The sequence below is a fragment of the Equus przewalskii genome, chromosome 24 (genome assembly GCF_037783145.1).
Source record: "Equus przewalskii isolate Varuska chromosome 24, EquPr2, whole genome shotgun sequence".
Taxonomy (NCBI): Eukaryota; Metazoa; Chordata; class Mammalia; order Perissodactyla; family Equidae; genus Equus; species Equus przewalskii.
The window spans coordinates 10,076,997-10,094,697 of record NC_091854.1 but is presented as its reverse complement, the minus strand read 5'-3'; the positions used below and the strand labels follow the sequence as shown (position 1 = coordinate 10,094,697).

Here is a 17,701-nt window from a genome sequence, read left to right as displayed (position 1 = left end):
GAGATGCCTTTCCCTTATCTGGCATCACTGCCAACTTGGATTCTGATTCCGTGAGTCCTTGAAATGTTTGGGCATTCCCATTCCTCAGTACACAGGTATCAAGTAAATGGCCAGAGGTCCTCTAGGTGGAGAACTTGGAAAATCATCATTCTTTATCCTTGTCCCAGAGATGCAGGGTTCTTTGCCTTGGGATCCTGCCCTCCCCTCCAGGTGACAGATTGATGGTCTGAAATTGGCTTAGGTCAAGGCTAGGGATTGTGACATTTTGCCGAGGCTACCTCTCAGCCTTCTGATAAACATCCTTGATTCCGTTTGTTTTCTCCCCGTCATTTTTGAACCTAGAGATGCCCTGTTTTATTTATCATCTTCAGAATTCTTTCTGATCAGGCACAGCTGGCTGCCGCTCTAACCATGTTATAAACTAAATGTTTGTGTTCCCCCAAAATTCATGTGATGAAACCCTAACCCTCAATGTCCCATTGTGATGGTATTTGGAAGTGGGACTTACTGGACTTCTGATATTTAAATGCCAACACCAGGCATCCGTGTGTCAGGGCTCATCATTCCCAACACCATGAGGTTGTCTAGTTCTGCGATGGCACACTGTCCCTTCCACTCTTGCCTACAGCAGAGAGGCCACCACTGCACTTTTAAGGACAATGGGATCCCTCTTACTGATGCATATTCTTAATGTGTGGTAATTTGGTTCTAACAACTTAAAAGTGTAATTCAAAGACAGGAAGTAGAGGCTCCTCCAGGTGAGATTTTAAAGGGCAATGGGAAAGTTTTGAAGTAAATATAAGTGATTAAAAATCAAGGCCAAAATGAAAAAATTGGGATGAAAATTTTATGCTTTCTGGTATTCTGATGTAAGCCTTAGACCCTGCATTAACCAAGCTGTCATTTCTAGAAGCAAGGAGCAATGTAATGATCTAACAGTGAATTTCACATTCCTTTTATTATTATCATTATTGGCATTATACTTTACATCTTCTTTGTTATTTATTTATGAAATAGTAACATAAGCTTTTTTCATAAAATTCAAAAGATAGAATATATAATGAAAAACATGTCCTCCCCCCCACCCCTGATGCTACTCAGTTCTCCCCTGACAAAAACAATGTTACTAGCATCTAATGGATCATTCCAGACGTATTCTATGTGTACACATGTAAGACTGCACATAATAATTACATTTTTTTTACGGTGAACACATTATACACCCTCTTTTGTACTTCATTTTTTCCAATTTAAAATATAATTTCAAGATCGTTCTACATTTGTAAAATGGAGCTCCACTGTCAATTTACTTGCTGGCTACATAGTCTTCCAGTATATGGATATGTTAAATTCATATTACCAATTTATATAAATGGATATTTAAGTACTTTCCAATCTTTCATCGTTTAAAGCAATGCCTGAACTTTTTGTATACATATGATTGTGCATATGTGTATTTCCTAAGGTGAACCTGCTATATCAAAGTGTACATGCCTTTATTCTATGTAACATGGGCCAGGCATTGATACCCTCTAATAGCCACTTTTTTAAAACTTTGCTGAATGAAAGTGAAAAACATACAATCAAAATAAACCAGTGCATATACCCACATTCTATAATTTCTTCAAAAGGAAAGTTAATTCTTTTTAAATAGTGAGCCTACGCCTTTCACAAGATTACCAAGAAGTTTGGCAGGAGCAGATAATACTGAAGTGACCTCATTGCCAAATCTGTCCAAGATTTTTGCAACCCAGGGAGTATCATCATTTTTAAAAGTATCAATCATATTTTTCAAGCCATTTATCTCTGCATTCATCTCATCAGCTTTCTTTCTAAATCCTTCATTAAGGAGATCTCTTTGGACCTAAAAAAAAAAGTGAGGAGGGAAGTAAAATTTTTAAAATCCATATTTTTTCAAGAATTACATCTGTATTTAAGAGCTTTGTCAAACTCTCTTTGTTTTATCCTAAAATTACTCTCTCTTACTCAGACATGAAAGGAGGATTTTGAAACTAGGAATACTCCTGGTTTGGACCTCAACATTGAGAGGAAGCAGAGTTTAAAGACTTCCTAATATTTACACACCATTAGGGTTTTTTTAGGATGCTAAGGCTGACATGAGGACAAATGTATTAGGTTCCAGTCAAAAAATGCCAATTAAGAGGTAGCATTGGTCAGATTGCACCAATTCTCAGTCCCACTTGGGATAGTACAGTCATCCAAATTGTAGGAATAACGGGAACTTATGAGCTGTTCCAGAAATCTGTATAAACATGTCCAGACGGATACTGAGAAAATTCCTCCTATGCCATATGATCAAGTGAGTAGATTGTCTACCTCTGGAGACAATGCAGCAAGTTTAGAAGCTGTCTCTTCCCCGTGTTTTAAGTCTGGACATCTCTGATAGTTTTATGTCAGCATAGATCTACCTCAGCATCTTTGGGTGGTGGTAGGGTTCCTAATAATTGGCAGTGGTCTTGGTAAAGCAAACCAGTTGCTGCTCATGTTAAATACATATGGTTGGGATATCTGTTTCATCAGGCCTCGTGAGATTATTCTAAAATCCCCCAAAACTGCAGCTCAAACCCCATTTACATTCTCCAAAGACTTGGAGGGGCCAATGCTTGTCCTGAAATCTCCAGAGTCTATGTAAAATGGAGATTTCAAAATCTTCTTTAAAAAATGAAAAAAAGGAGAATTCAAAGGATTCGGAGTTTTAATAAATCACAAGCAGTAAAGGGCAATGATGCTTCCTTCCACGTCTTGCTGTGACCTGCACCCAAACCTTTCCGGGGTAGCACACTGATGACCATCCAGCACTCCTGAGGCCATGGCTGTACTTACCTTCAGTTTATGCTCCAATATCATATTCTGCTCTCTCAGTAGGTTTTCTCTTTCCCACGCCAGCTTCTTTTCCAATTGATCTATGTTTTCCTGGAGACTCTTCTTTTGCGCCTCCATCTGCTGCTGCTGCTCCTGTAGTCTCTGTCTTAGCATCTCCTGTTCCTTCTCAGCTGCCTCCTTCTTGGCCCGCTCCACTGCCCCAGGAAGGTTTGAGAGAAGGAAGAAAATTAAGTGAGGACTGGTCTCTACCCTCCTGAGTTCAGAGAGAGAACCAAATTTGAAAGAGGAGGGGGGAAACCTCAGAATTTCCCTGTGTCCACACCACATTTCAGAATGTGATGAGAAAGGCCCTGTCTGCCTGATGTGCACCCACAACTCTCCTTGTTGTTTTCAGATTTAGGAGTTTGTTCCACAGAAGGACAGGAAGCACCGGGTTTCAGGAAAGCTTTGCTCTCACACTTGTCAAATGACACTGCAGGAACTGACCCTCCCTGTTGTGAGTTAAGCCCTGCCACATACCTGCTGCAGCCTTCTCTCCTTCAGTGAGAGCTTTATCTGCCTGCAGGATGGAGTTCTCTATTGCTGCCTGCGACTGCAGGAATCTCTGGAGGACCTCGTTTGCCTGAGGAACCAAGAAGAGGCAAAGAACTTAGATTTCCACTGGGGAGATTAACGCTGCAAAAACAAGTATGTCCATGTAATTTTAGCTTCATGCTTAAAATTCTACAGTGGCTCCCTCCCCAGAGCCCAGGCTCCTTAGATTGACCAGATTCTCCAAATCTCCTGCTTCCTGTCTCCCTCCAGCCTCTCAGCCAGTCTGCTTCATTCTACCCACTCTGGGTCCCAGCCAGTCAGAATTACGTTCAGTTCTACAAACACACCATCTCTGGTGCTTTTATAGTTTTCCTTCCCAATGAGAAATTTTGCTTTTAATCTGTGCTGCTTCTCTCCTCTGCCACTTGATGGCTATTACTTAAGGCAAGTTATTTTAACTTGTCTGGGACTCTCAGTTCAGATCTGTAAAATGTTGACAATAAGTGTAGATACTTCTTAATGCTATTTGAAGGATTAAATTAAGAAGTCTAGGAAAAGAGCTTATACTATGCCTGCAGGTAATAGCAGTTCAATACATATTCATTGCATTATTGTCATTAATTTTTTTATCATTATTACATGTTACTACCACCTATGTAGCCCATTTCTGCAGGTTCATAAGTGTTATCACCCTGTGTGCAACTGTCTATGTATTTGACTTCACTCTCACTTTTGATCAGCCTTGAGTGCAAAGACTCTGACTTTAATTGTAACTTGTCAGCACTTGGCACATTGAATGCCATGTTGTCATAAGAAGAAATGAATAATTTCTATTCTGTTTTCAATAGATTTCAGATATCCGTACTCACTTTTGGGAAATGAACATTTCTACTCTCCTCAGGAATAAATAGCAAATAGTGGACCTTAAAAGCTACAGCTGTCATGATATCCCCAAGCTCTCTTATTACCCACAACTGGGGCTGTGCTCTCGGGTTGACAGGAGACTCCCTTGACCCTATTCTGCAGGTTCCCGGTGCTCCCCTTCTTCCTCACCTTCACTCCTTTCCTGGGCACTCGCCAGTAATCCCGTTCAATCCTTTCTTTTGCTTCCATGTAGAGCTTGTGCCCTCCAGGAACAGAGAAAGTCCCTGCTGAAATGCTTTCCGTTAGGACCGTTGAAAGCTGATCAAGTTTAGCCTGGCAGTAGTTAACAGATTCCTCTTCATTCTGCAGTATGAAATCCTCCTTCTTATCCTTTATGATTTCCTGCAAGGGAAATGTGGAGGGATGTCACCAGAAGAAAGGTACCGAAGAGATAAAATTCCAAAGAATCTGGGAGAAGGATTGGTCTAACTGTAGTCCTCATGAGAAAAGCATTCTGTTGGAGAAGGACATGGAATAAAACAAGAATCACGAGGCTTGATTTACTCACAACCTTGAAAACTCTCTGCAAGACTACGGGGAAGCTTCTTAACCTCCCTGCATCTCCAGTTCTGCGTATGAAATGTTGGAGTTGCATTACCTAATCTCTATGGTTCCTTGCAGCTGTAGCATTCAGTGATTCTAACTACAATGATACAACAAGGAGCAATATAAGGTGAAAATGGCCTAGATTGAGGGTCCCATAAGAGAAATTTTGGTTCCCAGGAATGCAAGAGTGTTCTCAGAAAAAACAACCACCTCAGGAATGACTTTTGGGTGTTCTGGGCAGGCGTGGAATCCACAGAAATATTCATTTCAGGAGGCTATCTATACTGATTTTGCTTCCTTGCATCACACAGATTTCTAGACAAAATATCTGAGGTTTGGGAGGAGAAAAATGTAATCCTTTGAAACTCTATCCCCTATAAGAATCCAGACTACTTTATCCTTGAGTAAGAGACAAGCTACAGGGTCAGTAAAGGCACTTCTAGGCCTCATTCTTCAAGGGGGAGGGTCACAAAGAGTAAATACTAAGACAAATTACCACAAGGTTCTTTTGGAACTCTTGATTTTCATCCTTGAAGGAGTGCTCCATGAAAACTGCAATGGCCTCTCTCTCACAGGCTGTGTGCACGTCCAGCAGCTCCTGGAGTGTGTCTGTGGGCAACTTCAATTTCTTGGCCATCTGCTCACTGTAATGGTCCGCTGCCTTCTGCATGGCCACTGAGTTCTCAAGTTGGGCCAGAGTTCTCACTGCATTCTCCAAACAAGGCACTGCTCCAGTATTGATGGTATCCACATAGGTCACCACCAGAGTCCTCAGCCCTGAATAAGCCACAAAATTGAAGGGATAAGTACCAAGTCGTCACTCAACAGGATCCAAGGTTCTGAGAGTACATTTCTAAAGTCACACACACGCCCCTACCTCCTTCTACTATTATCACTTCCGTTTTCCTACCGACTTTTCATTCTTATGGTTCTCAGACCACAGGGCTAAAAAATTAAAAATCTACCTTTATCTAATATACAAAATGGTATCTGGAAAACATAGTTTCCCATTAAAAAAATTAAAGAAAACATAGATTGCATAGGTAGACAGATGAGGCAGAGTAAATCAGATTTATGCTTATTTCTAATTCTGACGCTTTGAATGGATTTTCAGGGATTTATGAGCTAATCTTTATTTTGAGACTGCCCTAAACTCCAAAAATATCTTTCATATTCTCCTTGCAAAGAACACTTATCATATAGGATGTCCCCTGAGAAAATAGTATATTCTGTTTTCACACCCAGTTAGTGGTTTTATTTTCAGTGGAGAAATTCTTCAGATAAGTGGAAGCCACCGATATCAGTGACAAAGTTTGCAACTTTGAAGAGGGATTTGTAAACCCCCAAAAGTGAAATAACTATAGAATATACACATTTTTTTCTTGCAGTATGGATATGTGTATACCCAGAATTCCATATAGAATCAAACAAAAATTCTGGAAAACACATTGTATAATATATTCACCATATATTTGGCCCTACAAAAATGCGAAAAGGAGACTCACGATTCCCAGTGACCATGATTCCCTCTCTAAGAGTCTTAGGTCTTGCATGGGTGAAGATGTAAGAACAGAACTTGTTTATTTGTTCTTGGAATTTAGAATCCAGTTCGTTTTCAGACACATTCTCAATGTCAGCTAGGAGTGCTTTGTCATTTATTGGCCGGTCAAATACAAAACATTTCCGTTTTGGAAAGAATAGCCTGATGCACTCTCTGGGTAGATTGGACGCTTGGACTTTGGGATTCTTGCCTGTAGTATAGAACAAGACAGAGATTACAGTGAGAAGAGTCTTGGGTCAAGGGAACTAAAGGTTTAAATAACAGAGATTTTTTAATCTTTGCCATCTTCTACTCTTCTAACTCCCTTAACGTAGACATTCAATAATTCTTTGCACAGCAGACTTATACAATTCTGGAGAGGAATTTGGGGAGACACCTGATCCACGCAAAAGAACCAATGGCTGGTGTCCCCAGACTTGAATATGGTAAAATAGTTGTCTATTAGATGTTTACTGAATAAATGGCTAAAAGGATGAAAGGTCAAATGTAACTTTTTAATCTACTTGATCCCATGTTGAAATTGAGCTGTGGGTCCAAAAAGAGGATCCACAAACAAGGGACAATGGATGATATTAAGAATATTAGGAATGAAACCCTGATTATTTAAAGAAAACTATTTTGATGCTAAAAATAACGTGTACAGTGTTAGCTACTTTTACCAAAAACCTCTGAAGAGTAAATGTAACTAAAATGTAATTTTCAGATGTCACCACTAATCTGTAAACTCTTTGAGGTAAATGACTATATTTGATTTGACATTGTTGCTCTTCTGCCTAGCCAAATTCTCAATAAAAGTTTTGAGAAAGCATAGATAGAAACATGAAAGCAGGAAAGAATAAATCAGAATTGATGTTTCTCTCAAGGTTCATCAAATACACATCCATGTAAATATAACCCTTAAAATAATGTATCGTTTTGAAATTATAGCATGGGTAAATATGTGGGAATTAAGAGAAAGCTATAATATTGAAAGTAAAATGAATGTTCTGATAATTATCGGGAATATTGCAAAGGCGCAGATTGAAAAGACACCTACTTCTTCAGGTTTATTTAGAACTCAGTCATTTTTGTAGATGATATCTCCATGCAGGCATTAGAAAGTTATATCCCTATTTCGGAAGAATAGTACCTAACTGCATGAAAGATATTTTTTTCTTTTGATAAGCTTTTCATTATAATTTCATGTCTAGCAAGTTGTTGTTTTCCTCAACATAGAAAAGCAGAAGCCAAGTTAGGGAGTACAAGTGTCTTGCCTTTAGAAAGTTTTAGCACCCATTGTAATCCGGATGCTAAGTTACCTATTGTGAGCAGGAGAAATTGGTTTTGAATCATTTTACTCTACTTTAGGCTCTAATTTTCTTAAGTGAACTTAAACTCCTGTCTCTAGAGCTTTTCAACCCACCTTCCAGTCACCATTTCTACAGATTTTGACCTAGTCTCAAATACAAATGCAACCCAAAGATGATGGCCAGTATTTAGGACATCCCACCCTTTATTGGACTATCCATTGCCCAGCCCGTCCTCTGATACCTGGAATCAGCTTCAAGGCATTCTCCAAGTACTCATCTTCTGTGATAGGGTGACCGTCTAACTTCAGCTCCAGGGTGAAATCCCGTACAGTCCAGATAAAGTCTGGAAAGAAACTCACAAACTCTGTGGAATCTTGTACTTCATCAGGTCTTGGGGAAGACTTTGCCCTGATGAGCTCTGTGAGCTCTGTCACATAACTAGGATGTAGTTAAGGAAAAGAAACTCCCTGCCTACAATTCCCACATTTCTCTAATAAAAAATTATTATAAACACTCTCTTTTGCCCTGGGTCCCTTCTACTCCACCAAAGCCAACTAAGCGACAGGGAAAAAGAAACTGACTCCATCTCCTTTCCCATAATCTCAATGAAACTGGGTGTTTGGCTTCCTGGCAGGATACTGCAGCTGCTCGAGGGCCTGGTGGTTGATGGTGCTCATACTGTTGTAGACAAAGCTGCTGCACAGAAGCACAGCCAGGGCGAAGATCCACGAGTCATTCTTAGGGTCGCCCTAGAAAGCACATTTGAGCAAGAGATTTAGGAGTTTACTCTTTATCACTTCATTCAGACGCTTATTCTATCAGTTTTTCCTTTATTATTTTCACTTAACATACTCACCAAGCAAAGAAATATTTGAAGACAGACATAAATGCAGATATCAGCTCTGACAATTACAAAGACATTTCTTGTGATTGTTATTTTTTCATATATAAAAAAATTCTAGGGGCTGGCCCCGTGGCCGAGTGGTTAAGTTCACGCGCTCCGCTGCAGGCGGCCCAGTGTTTCGTTGGTTCGAATCCTGGGCGCGGACATGGCACTGCTCATCAAGCCACGCTGAGGCAGTGTCCCACGTATCACAACTAGAAGAACCCACAATGAAGAATATACAACTATGTACCGGGGGCTTTGGGGAGAAAAAGGAAAAAATAAAATCTTTAAAAAAAAAAAAAAATTCTAATCTTCATAGGGCCTTCTCTTTCCTTAATTGGATAGAGGAGAATAATATAGAAAAACTAGTACCATACCTGGGGTGTAATTACCTATTTAATGATGAGTGTTAGCACTTATTCATTCTTCACATCTTTATTAATCATAGGCCATATAAAATATACTATAGTTGGCATAACTGAGTATTCAAATTATAGCCAATCAATAAATATTCATAGGAAGCTACTAAATGTTTCCCACTGTTCTTAGATTTAAAAAAGCAAAGCTAAAAATGACAGCTGTCTGGGGCTGGCCCCATAACTGAGTGGTTAACTTTGCGAGCTCCGCCTGGGTGGCCCAGGGTTTCGCTGGTTCAGATCCTGGGCGTGGACATGGCACCACTCATCAGGCCATGCTGAGGCAGCGTCCCACGTGCCACAACTAGAAGGACCCACAACTGAAAATATGCAACTATGTACTGGAGGGCTTTGGGGAGAAAAAGGAAAAATAAAATCTTAAAAAAAAAAGACAGCTGTTACTTTCAAGTTGAGTATTTCAAAGCAATGACAAACATCCATAACAATGATTGCAACAAAGATGACATTATCTATAAAGAGTTTACATCTTAGTATTGTATATAAGCAGTGTAACATTTAGTTATAGTATTAAATGAAAATTTTATGTCTATCAAGGAAGAACAGAGCTATGAAAGTTGGTCTTGAGCTGAGTGTTAAAGAATTAGTTGAATGTGAGCCTGAAAGACCCACAGAAGCAAAATTAGAGAAGGTAGCATACAAGAGTCTTTGCAATAAAAATAGAGTTATTAGATTTGACTGGAGCAGAGGGTAGGTGCAGAAGTGAAGTCTGGGTGGTAACCTCTAGCGCAGCCTGATGAACAGCCCTAAAGGCCAGGCTCATTAGTTTGTGCAAATTACATCATTGTCTATACAACAGCACAATCCAGAAATTATTTCTACTATAAAAAATGTGTAAAGCTGTTCCTTAGAGTAAATCTAAAAACTTGGATTTGTGTTTAGAAGACTCCAACTTGGAGTTTGGGGGAAAAATAGTCTATTCCTTAATTTCCCCAAACCTCAATTTTTTAAAGTAATCAATTAGGAGAAGAAGTGGCACTTATGACAAACAATAAATTATTTAGACAAGACTATATCATTGTTTGGTATACAGCTTTAAAAATAAACACAATTCGTAACTACTCTTTGGGAAGAAATGAAGAGCTACAGAAATTTGGGATACAATTTCCAAATAAGTCTGAAAGTAGGGGAAAAAAGGAGAATTCATTTATTTCAACCATTAGTGGAAAGCTAAAATACCAAAAATCCATCTTAAAATGTTTCTTGTAGGACAAAGACATGTGCTTTTCTAGAACTAGTACATTCAGAGGTGTCTCAAAGCCTTCCAGAATGCTCTGTGGATGGTTGATGAGCTTCAGCATAAGAAATGTAAACCCAAATCTTAACTCCCACCCTCAAATACACATTTCATCTGATAGCTCAGAAAGTGAATCAGAAATATTTCCTCACCCATGGCTGGAGTTGATGTTTCTCCTCTCTCCTACCAAGGCGCCTTATGCTTAACTGTACGTGGTAAAAACTGTGATGTACTGCCTGGATCACCTTTCAAGATTGAAGGGCTTGTTTCTCCAGTTGTTGGGAGTGCTGATGGAAGACAGCCCTCGGGGATCAGCCCTCTTAATTGGAAAGGCTTCCAGAGCAGCCTTTCAATGATATATCAGCATGTTTGTCCCAACTCAGGATAACTCAAAAGGGCCTCTCCAGCCACAGAGCGCCCATGTAAATGACAGACGTCAAGGATTGCAGTGCAGTGCAACTTCTTCCTCTCTGCAACCTGCTTTTTTTCCCAATCACTCTTTATTAAATCTGACTACACGTGTATGGTCTTCTTAACTGGACTGAAGACTCTTTGAGAGCAGGACCTTTACTCTGGTCACTAACATCTAGAGTACTAAGCCCAGAGGCCTGGAACTCAGCTGTTCAATAACTATTTATTAAAATGAGTCAAATTATTCACACAGTACAAAGAAACAAAAGACTTTATCTAATATGCCATGGTATCTTATCTTACCTAGAAGTGAGATTCAAACAAATCAAAAGTGTGTCTCATTTACTGTAGTTGAATTTCTAGCTTTTACAAACAGATCACAGCAGTTAAATTACAAAGGATCATGAAGAGATAAGGAGACAATCTAGAATAAAAAGGATCTGTCTGTGATTCTCTGCCTTACCTTTTCCACATCCCCCAGGCCCTCTGTGTCCAGAAGAACCAGGGTGTGGTTCCGCTTGGAGGGGTGAGGCACACACCACATCCAGATGCCCTTGGTTTCAGACTGCACAGTAGAGCCCAGAGGGAAACCTGCAAGGGAACAGGAGAAAGCAACATATAGTGACAGCAGATGATCTAAGCAGTCAAGGGGCTACAAAGTCAGACGTGATGGAATGTAAGTAGCCCAGCATACAATATGATGCTTTCTCTAATTTCTTCAAGAATGTCCTACTTTGTGTGTCACCTACTTCAAGAAAGAAGGGATGTTAACAGTGAGAATGATGCCAAGCAAGGGCCCAAGATGGATACAAAGAGGAACCATAGGTCACTGATAACCATAACAAGAGCATATCAAAAGAATGGTGAGGTTCAAAGAAAGAAGTGAATTGAAGAGAGACATGGAAAGGGACAAGTGGAAAAACAAAATTGAAATCCTATTTTTTGCCAAACAAAGAAAAAAATGAGGGAGGGTAACCAAGGAAGTGAAATCCAGGAAAGATTTTTATGATGATAGATATTCAAACATTTTATATGTTGATGAGAATAGAAAAAAAAAAATGTGTTTTGAGAAGAGGAGATGCAATTGCAAGAGCCCAGTGCTTGAGCAGGTAAAATAAGCTAGGATCCTGAGCATTAGGAGGAAAGATTTTCCTTAACAGGAGTAATATGAAGAATTACAGTAAAGTAGTAATTTAGAGGTGAGAACTAATTAGAAGGTTGGTTTATTGAGAGGAGTTTGGTTCTCCCATCATGGGATCAGGGAAGAACATTAACAAGGGGGGATATAACTAGAGTCAAGAAATTTGTTCCTGACCCAGTGCAACACTCACCGTGGTTCTGTCCTGCAAGACGATTCATCAAGTAGGATTTGCCCGTACGATACAGTCCTACAATGGCCACCACCACCACTGGTTGAGAAATCTTGCCAAGAATCTCTATAGCTTTCTGGTTCACTGACAGCTGTTCATTGTTGTTTTCCACCAGACAAATGGGGGCCATCATGTTGGGTCCAGATGCCATGGCAACCTACCAACCTAGAGGAGTCTCCCTGTAGAAATAAGATTACAAAGTCATTCTCTGACCCAGAGTTACTCAAAGCACCTATCAACTTAGAACCGGGTGGGACTTCTGTACCTTCTAGGAGACAAAATGTAAGCTAGAATTAGCATAATGCAGAGGGCTTCTTTCATCATTCCCTCAAGGGTCTGATGACGTTAGTGATGAAACATAGAGTATTATCATTCTCAAAAGTTTTACTTCAATAGTAATAATAGTAATAAACTTTACCTCAAGTAATTGTTCAGGTACTGGAACAAATACCTCAAATAATCATTATTACATACTGAGGGCCTGCGATATATGAAGCCTTATGATACACACTTTACATTTCCACCTGCACTGATACTTACAAGAACCTGCAAGTTAGAAATTACTATACGCACTTTGCAAATAAGATAAATCAGTCTCACACAGGCTGAGTGAATAAGTCATAGAGCCAGGATTAAAAACCTAGACAAGTTAGCAAAATGGCAGACTAGAAAGCTTTAAGCTCTTGTTTCCCCAAGGAGACATCAAAAGCAACCAAAATATTGGCTAGAATAACCTTACAGTAGTTCTATAAAACACTCAAAGGTCTAAAACAACCAAGCAAACACCCATTCAAGAAAAAGCCACATTCAGGGCCGACCCTGTGGCCGAGTGGTTAGGTTGGTGGGCTCTGCCGCGGTGGCCCAGTGTTTCGCCAGTTTGGATCCTGGGTGCAGACATGGCACCGCTCATCAAGCCATGCTGAGGCGGCATTCCACATGCCACAACTAGAAAGACCCACAACTGAAAATACACAACTTTGTACCGGGGCTCTTGGGAGAAAAAGGAAAAGTAAAAAAAAATTTAAAAATTAAAAAAAAAGAAAAAGCCACATTCAAAATGGTACAAAATTCTGTGGTGTTTCTGCTTGTTCCTGGCCCACATACTCCCCAGTGTGGTGTGGTCTTTGTCTGGAGTAGATGGCAACCCTGTTCCTAATTCCCTCCCTTGATCCAGAGGGAATAGAGCAGACCTTATTTACAATGTTCTATCCTGTCTGGGGCCTACCTCTTCATACCTCACATGGATCTCAAGCAGGGGTTGGGGAGGGTAGGTAGTGGCATAACTTGAATATCAGGTGGAAAGAAGCACTGGGCATTGCTCAGGAAAACTACATTGAGATGGATCCACTGATGCTTAGGGCAAGAGAATACCAGTGAAGACAAAACAGATCATCTACTGCAGAAGCCCAGTTTCAAATTTCCTCCTTCAAACTGGATGGAGCAGAGAAGACTTTGTTTACAAAGTTCTAAACTGTCATGAGCTGCCTAAGGGACGGGTCTCTGTTTTACCTAATTTGGATCTCAGGCAGGAAAAAGCAGTGGGCATTGCCTGGGAAAGCTGCGGGGAGACTGACCTGTAGATGCCTGCAGCAAGATATTATGGTTGTTTGATATTGTGATTTATCTTAAAAAATACACATATGTTGCCTTTGTTCCTGTTGCTGGCACACAGCTCCTGAAACACTTCTAGTTTCCAAAGTGGTGATAGTGCAGTGAAAGATATGAATCAACAAATGCAAGAAGCTCAACAAACTCTAAGTAGGGTAAATTTCTAGAGACCCATGCTGAGACATGTCACTGTCAAAAGACAAAGAGAGAATCTTGAAAGCAACAAGAAAGAAGTGACTCATCACATGCAATAGGATTATCAGCCAATTTATCAGCAAAAACCTTGGAGGCCAGAAGGCAGTGGAATGGTGTATTTAAAATGCTGAAAGGAGGGGAAAGCATGTCATAGAATACCATCTCCACAAAAACCGCCCTTCAAAAATGAGGTAGAGATTAAGACATTCCCAGATAAATGAAGGTTGAGAGCATGTATATGGGAAAAGAGAAAAAAAACACACACAGTGCCAGGGAAGATGCATGCTCAGAAAACACCTGAAAAGACTTTAAGTTTTCTCCTTAGGTTAAGCCCAAGGCTCAAAACCAAGGCCCAGCTAATTAGTAAAAGTCTTCCTTGGCAGAAAGCCATTTGCAAAGAGTGGAAAAGATTACATAAAAACTATCAGAACAAATAAGTAAATCAGGAATGTTGCAGAACACAAAATAAAGAAACAATATTAACAATATTGCAATATTAACAATATTAACAACAAAAAAACAAAAACTGAAAAGGAAGAATTGAAACTCTCACTGTTTGCAGACGACATAGTTCTATATATTTGAAACCCTAAAGAATCCAAAAAAAATCATTAGAAATAATCAACAGCTACAGCAAAGTTGCAGAGCACAAAATCACCTACAAAAATCAGTTGCATTTCTATACACTAATAATGAACTAGCAGAAAGAGAACTCAAGAATAAAATCCTGTTGACAATCACTGCAAAAAGAATGAAATATCTACGAATAAATTTAACCAAGGAGGTAAAAGACCTGTATAATGCAAACTATAAGACATTATTGAAAGAAATTGAAGAAATAAAGTAATGGAAAGGTATTCCATGCTCATGGATTGGAAGACTAAGCATAGTTAAAATGTTTATAATACTTAAAGAAATCTACAGATTCAATGCAATTCCAATCAGAATCCCAATGACTTTCTTCACAGAAATAGAACAAAGAATCCTAAAATTTATATGGAACAACAAAAGACCCCAAATAGCCAAGTAACCTGAGAAAAAAGAACAAAGCTGGAGGCATCACAATCCCTGACTTCAAATATGCTACCAGCAATAGTAGTCAAGGAAAAACAAAATTGAAACCATATTTTTCCCAAACAAAAAAAAAATGAGGGAGGGTAACCAAGGAAGTGAAATCCAGGAAAGATTTTTATGATGATAGATATTCAAACATTTTATACGTTGATGAGAATAGAAAAAAAAATGTGTTTTGAGAAGAGGAGATGCAATTGCAAGAGCCCAGTGCTTGAGCAGGTAAAATAAGCTAGGATCCTGAGCATTAGTAGGAAAGATTTTCCTTAACAGGAGTAATATAAAGAATTGCAGTAAAGTAGTAACTTAGAGGTGAGAATTAATTAGAAGTTTGGTTTATTGAGAGGAGTTTGGTTCTCCCATCATGGGATCAGGGAAGAACATTAACAAGCTGCTGCTGGTCCAAATGGAGAAGCTGAGATTCCCCAGAACTAAAGCCAGCCACAGACCCCTGCAGGCCAGACAATAGGCAACATGCCCTTCCAGCCCGTTCCTCAGCTATCACTTTGAATCAGAAATCAGGAGTTGAGTCCAAGACAAAGCTGACTGTAAAAGAAGATGGACGTACCTGCTCCACAGCACCACGGGTCCAAGGCAGTTCTGAGTTGCCTCTCACCCCTTGCTCACTTGCTCCTACCACCTCTATCCCTCCCTTATAAAAGCTAAAACAGACTGAGGAAGTGAGCAATTTCTACCGAAAATGGTATGATAAAACTGAACTTGAAAGTAAAAGTACTTCATAGTATTATTAGTTAGCAGAAGTGTGCTAAACCAGCATGAATATGGGTGTTTGGTGCAGGGTGAGAGGAAGTTGCACAAGTCAGCTGTTACTCAACAGTTGCAGCATAGGAAACACATTCCAGTGGCTTTCCTTGGTCCTCCCATCTTGGAAGGCTTCACGGCTTCTCTTCTTGATACATCTGTCCTAGTTGGCTGAAGTGTCCTTGGCACAAAATAACCGGAAAACCCATGGCACAAATGTAAGGGAAGCTCTATAAACCAAGAATATTTCAAGCATTTTTCTCTTAGTAGGATTCCTGGGTACTTTTGTTAGTGCAAAGCTTTTACCATTTTAAATATGTTCCCTGATATATATATATATATATATATATAAAATATATTATATATGTAATATTATATTATATATATATGTGTGTGTTTAAACAAGCATACTTTACAATAAATAATTAGCTAAAGATAAGTTAATTAAAGATAAATTAACTAAAGATAAGTGAAGATAAAAATGAATAACCCTTAACTGCATTATGCAAAGATGCTCACTATGGACACCTTGCACAGCATTCTTGTACTTCCCCAACACACAGACCATCTCCGACCGTAGGTACCCCCTTTAGAAATTTAGCCAATTGGCCCAGTTTGAAAGGAATTTATTCAATTGGCTAAGAAAGTGACTGGGTGTGCACGTTTGTTGTGAGGAAAGAAATGGAGCAAGTGTGTAATAGGAAAATGAGAGGTGCAGCAGAGAGAGGCCTGAGGAAGCTGGGCTGTGTGAGGATGAAGCGAGTTCTCCTCCCTCCTCTGCTCCTCCACTTACCACACCATCCTCCTTGTCTGTGGAAACTTTTTCATAAAGGGCCGGAGAGTAAATATTTCAGGATTTTCAGGCCACAGGATCTCTGTCACAACTATTAGTAATAGCATCCACAAACAATAGGGAAACCAATGTCTGTGGCTGCATTCCAATAAGACTTCATTTACAAAAGCTGACAATGGGACAGAGGTGGCCATGGGCCATAGTTTGCTCACCTCTGGTTTAAGTAAATGTGATGCTACTGGGCTGGCCCCGTGGCTGAGTGGTTAATTTCGTGCGCGCTGCTGCAGGCAGCCCAGTGTTTCGTTGGTTCGAATCCTGGGTGCAGACATGGCACTGCTCATCAAACCACGTTGAGGCAGCGTCCCACATGCCACAACTAGAAGGACCCACAACGAAGAATATAGAACTATGTACTGGGGGCTTTGGGGAGAAAAATGAAAAAAATTAAATCTTTAAAAAAAAAATGTGATGCTACTACATGCTAGGGGTTATCACCACCCCATGTATCATTGTTTTACAGGTCAATGGTCAATTCCAGAATCTCAATCTGAGTGTCTGCTTCTAGAGCCATTTGGGTCAAACAATATATAAAAACCTTACTGTTGTGGTACATAGATGTGGGAAAGGAGTGTGTTTACTCCATCTGTCTGAGCATCATCCAAGTGAATTCCTGCCTAGGTGCCTGGGCCATGCATCCACATGTCTGCACAACTAATTGTCTAACTCCCAACAACATAGCACCACCAGTAGCTCCTAGGTATGCCAAAGAGAAATAAGTGTTGATGGAGTATAGTCAGTGGGAATGAAGAAGAGGCTGGTTTGGTTGGAGGGGAGGGGATATTTGCTCAGGTATTCTGTGAGTGAGTGAGCAAGCCTAATATTTGGGTACATGGCAAGGTGATGTCAGCTAGACCGCATGAGCTGGGCATTGGTGAAGGTTATACAGACTTTTCAGGGGTATTTCCACCTGCGTGTGCTAGACATAGCCTTTCCATCCCAAGCACAGATTAAGGAACAACACAGTTCCTTGTTCCTTGTGAATGCAACACAAGGCTACACCTAAGATATAAAGGCCTGTAGGTACTGCCATCATGTGGTCAAATTCATAATATATCCAGTAATACGTGAATGAGTAAATTTTCCTGTGAAAAGTGCTTTATTGATATCACTATAGAATTTATAGAAATTTGATTATAATAGGATAGAAATCCACATATACAAATACATCATATGTTT

General features: G+C 39.8%; 1 protein-coding gene across 1 annotated transcript; it reads right to left on the bottom strand.

The window, feature by feature from the left end:
• Nucleotides 1–939: 939 nt before the first annotated feature.
• GBP6 (guanylate binding protein family member 6) lies at nt 940–15,743 on the bottom strand. Its single transcript, XM_008506551.2, has 11 exons — nt 15,479–15,743; nt 11,998–12,215; nt 11,130–11,257; nt 8,338–8,447; nt 7,940–8,136; nt 6,354–6,599; nt 5,345–5,625; nt 4,432–4,644; nt 3,364–3,466; nt 2,845–3,038; nt 940–1,864 (listed from the first exon to the last, which is right to left on the bottom strand). The coding sequence occupies exons 2-11, from the start codon at nt 12,185–12,187 to the stop codon at nt 1,637–1,639; spliced, it is 1,890 nt and encodes a 629-aa protein (XP_008504773.1). The 5' UTR covers nt 12,188–12,215; nt 15,479–15,743; the 3' UTR covers nt 940–1,636.
• Nucleotides 15,744–17,701: the final 1,958 nt, after the last annotated feature.

Excerpts from the sequence above, each read along its gene's own strand:
- GBP6 (XM_008506551.2), bottom strand. The coding sequence starts at position 12,187 with ATGGCATCTGGACCCAACATGATGGCCCCCATTTGTCTGGTGGAAAAC. Across the intron at positions 6,600-7,939 it reads TGCCTTGAAGCTGATTCCAG|GCAAGAATCCCAAAGTCCAA; the intron begins GTATCAGAGGAC and ends TCTATACTACAG. Across the intron at positions 4,645-5,344 it reads AGTTCCAAAAGAACCTTGTG|GAAATCATAAAGGATAAGAA; the intron begins GTAATTTGTCTT and ends TTTCCCTTGCAG.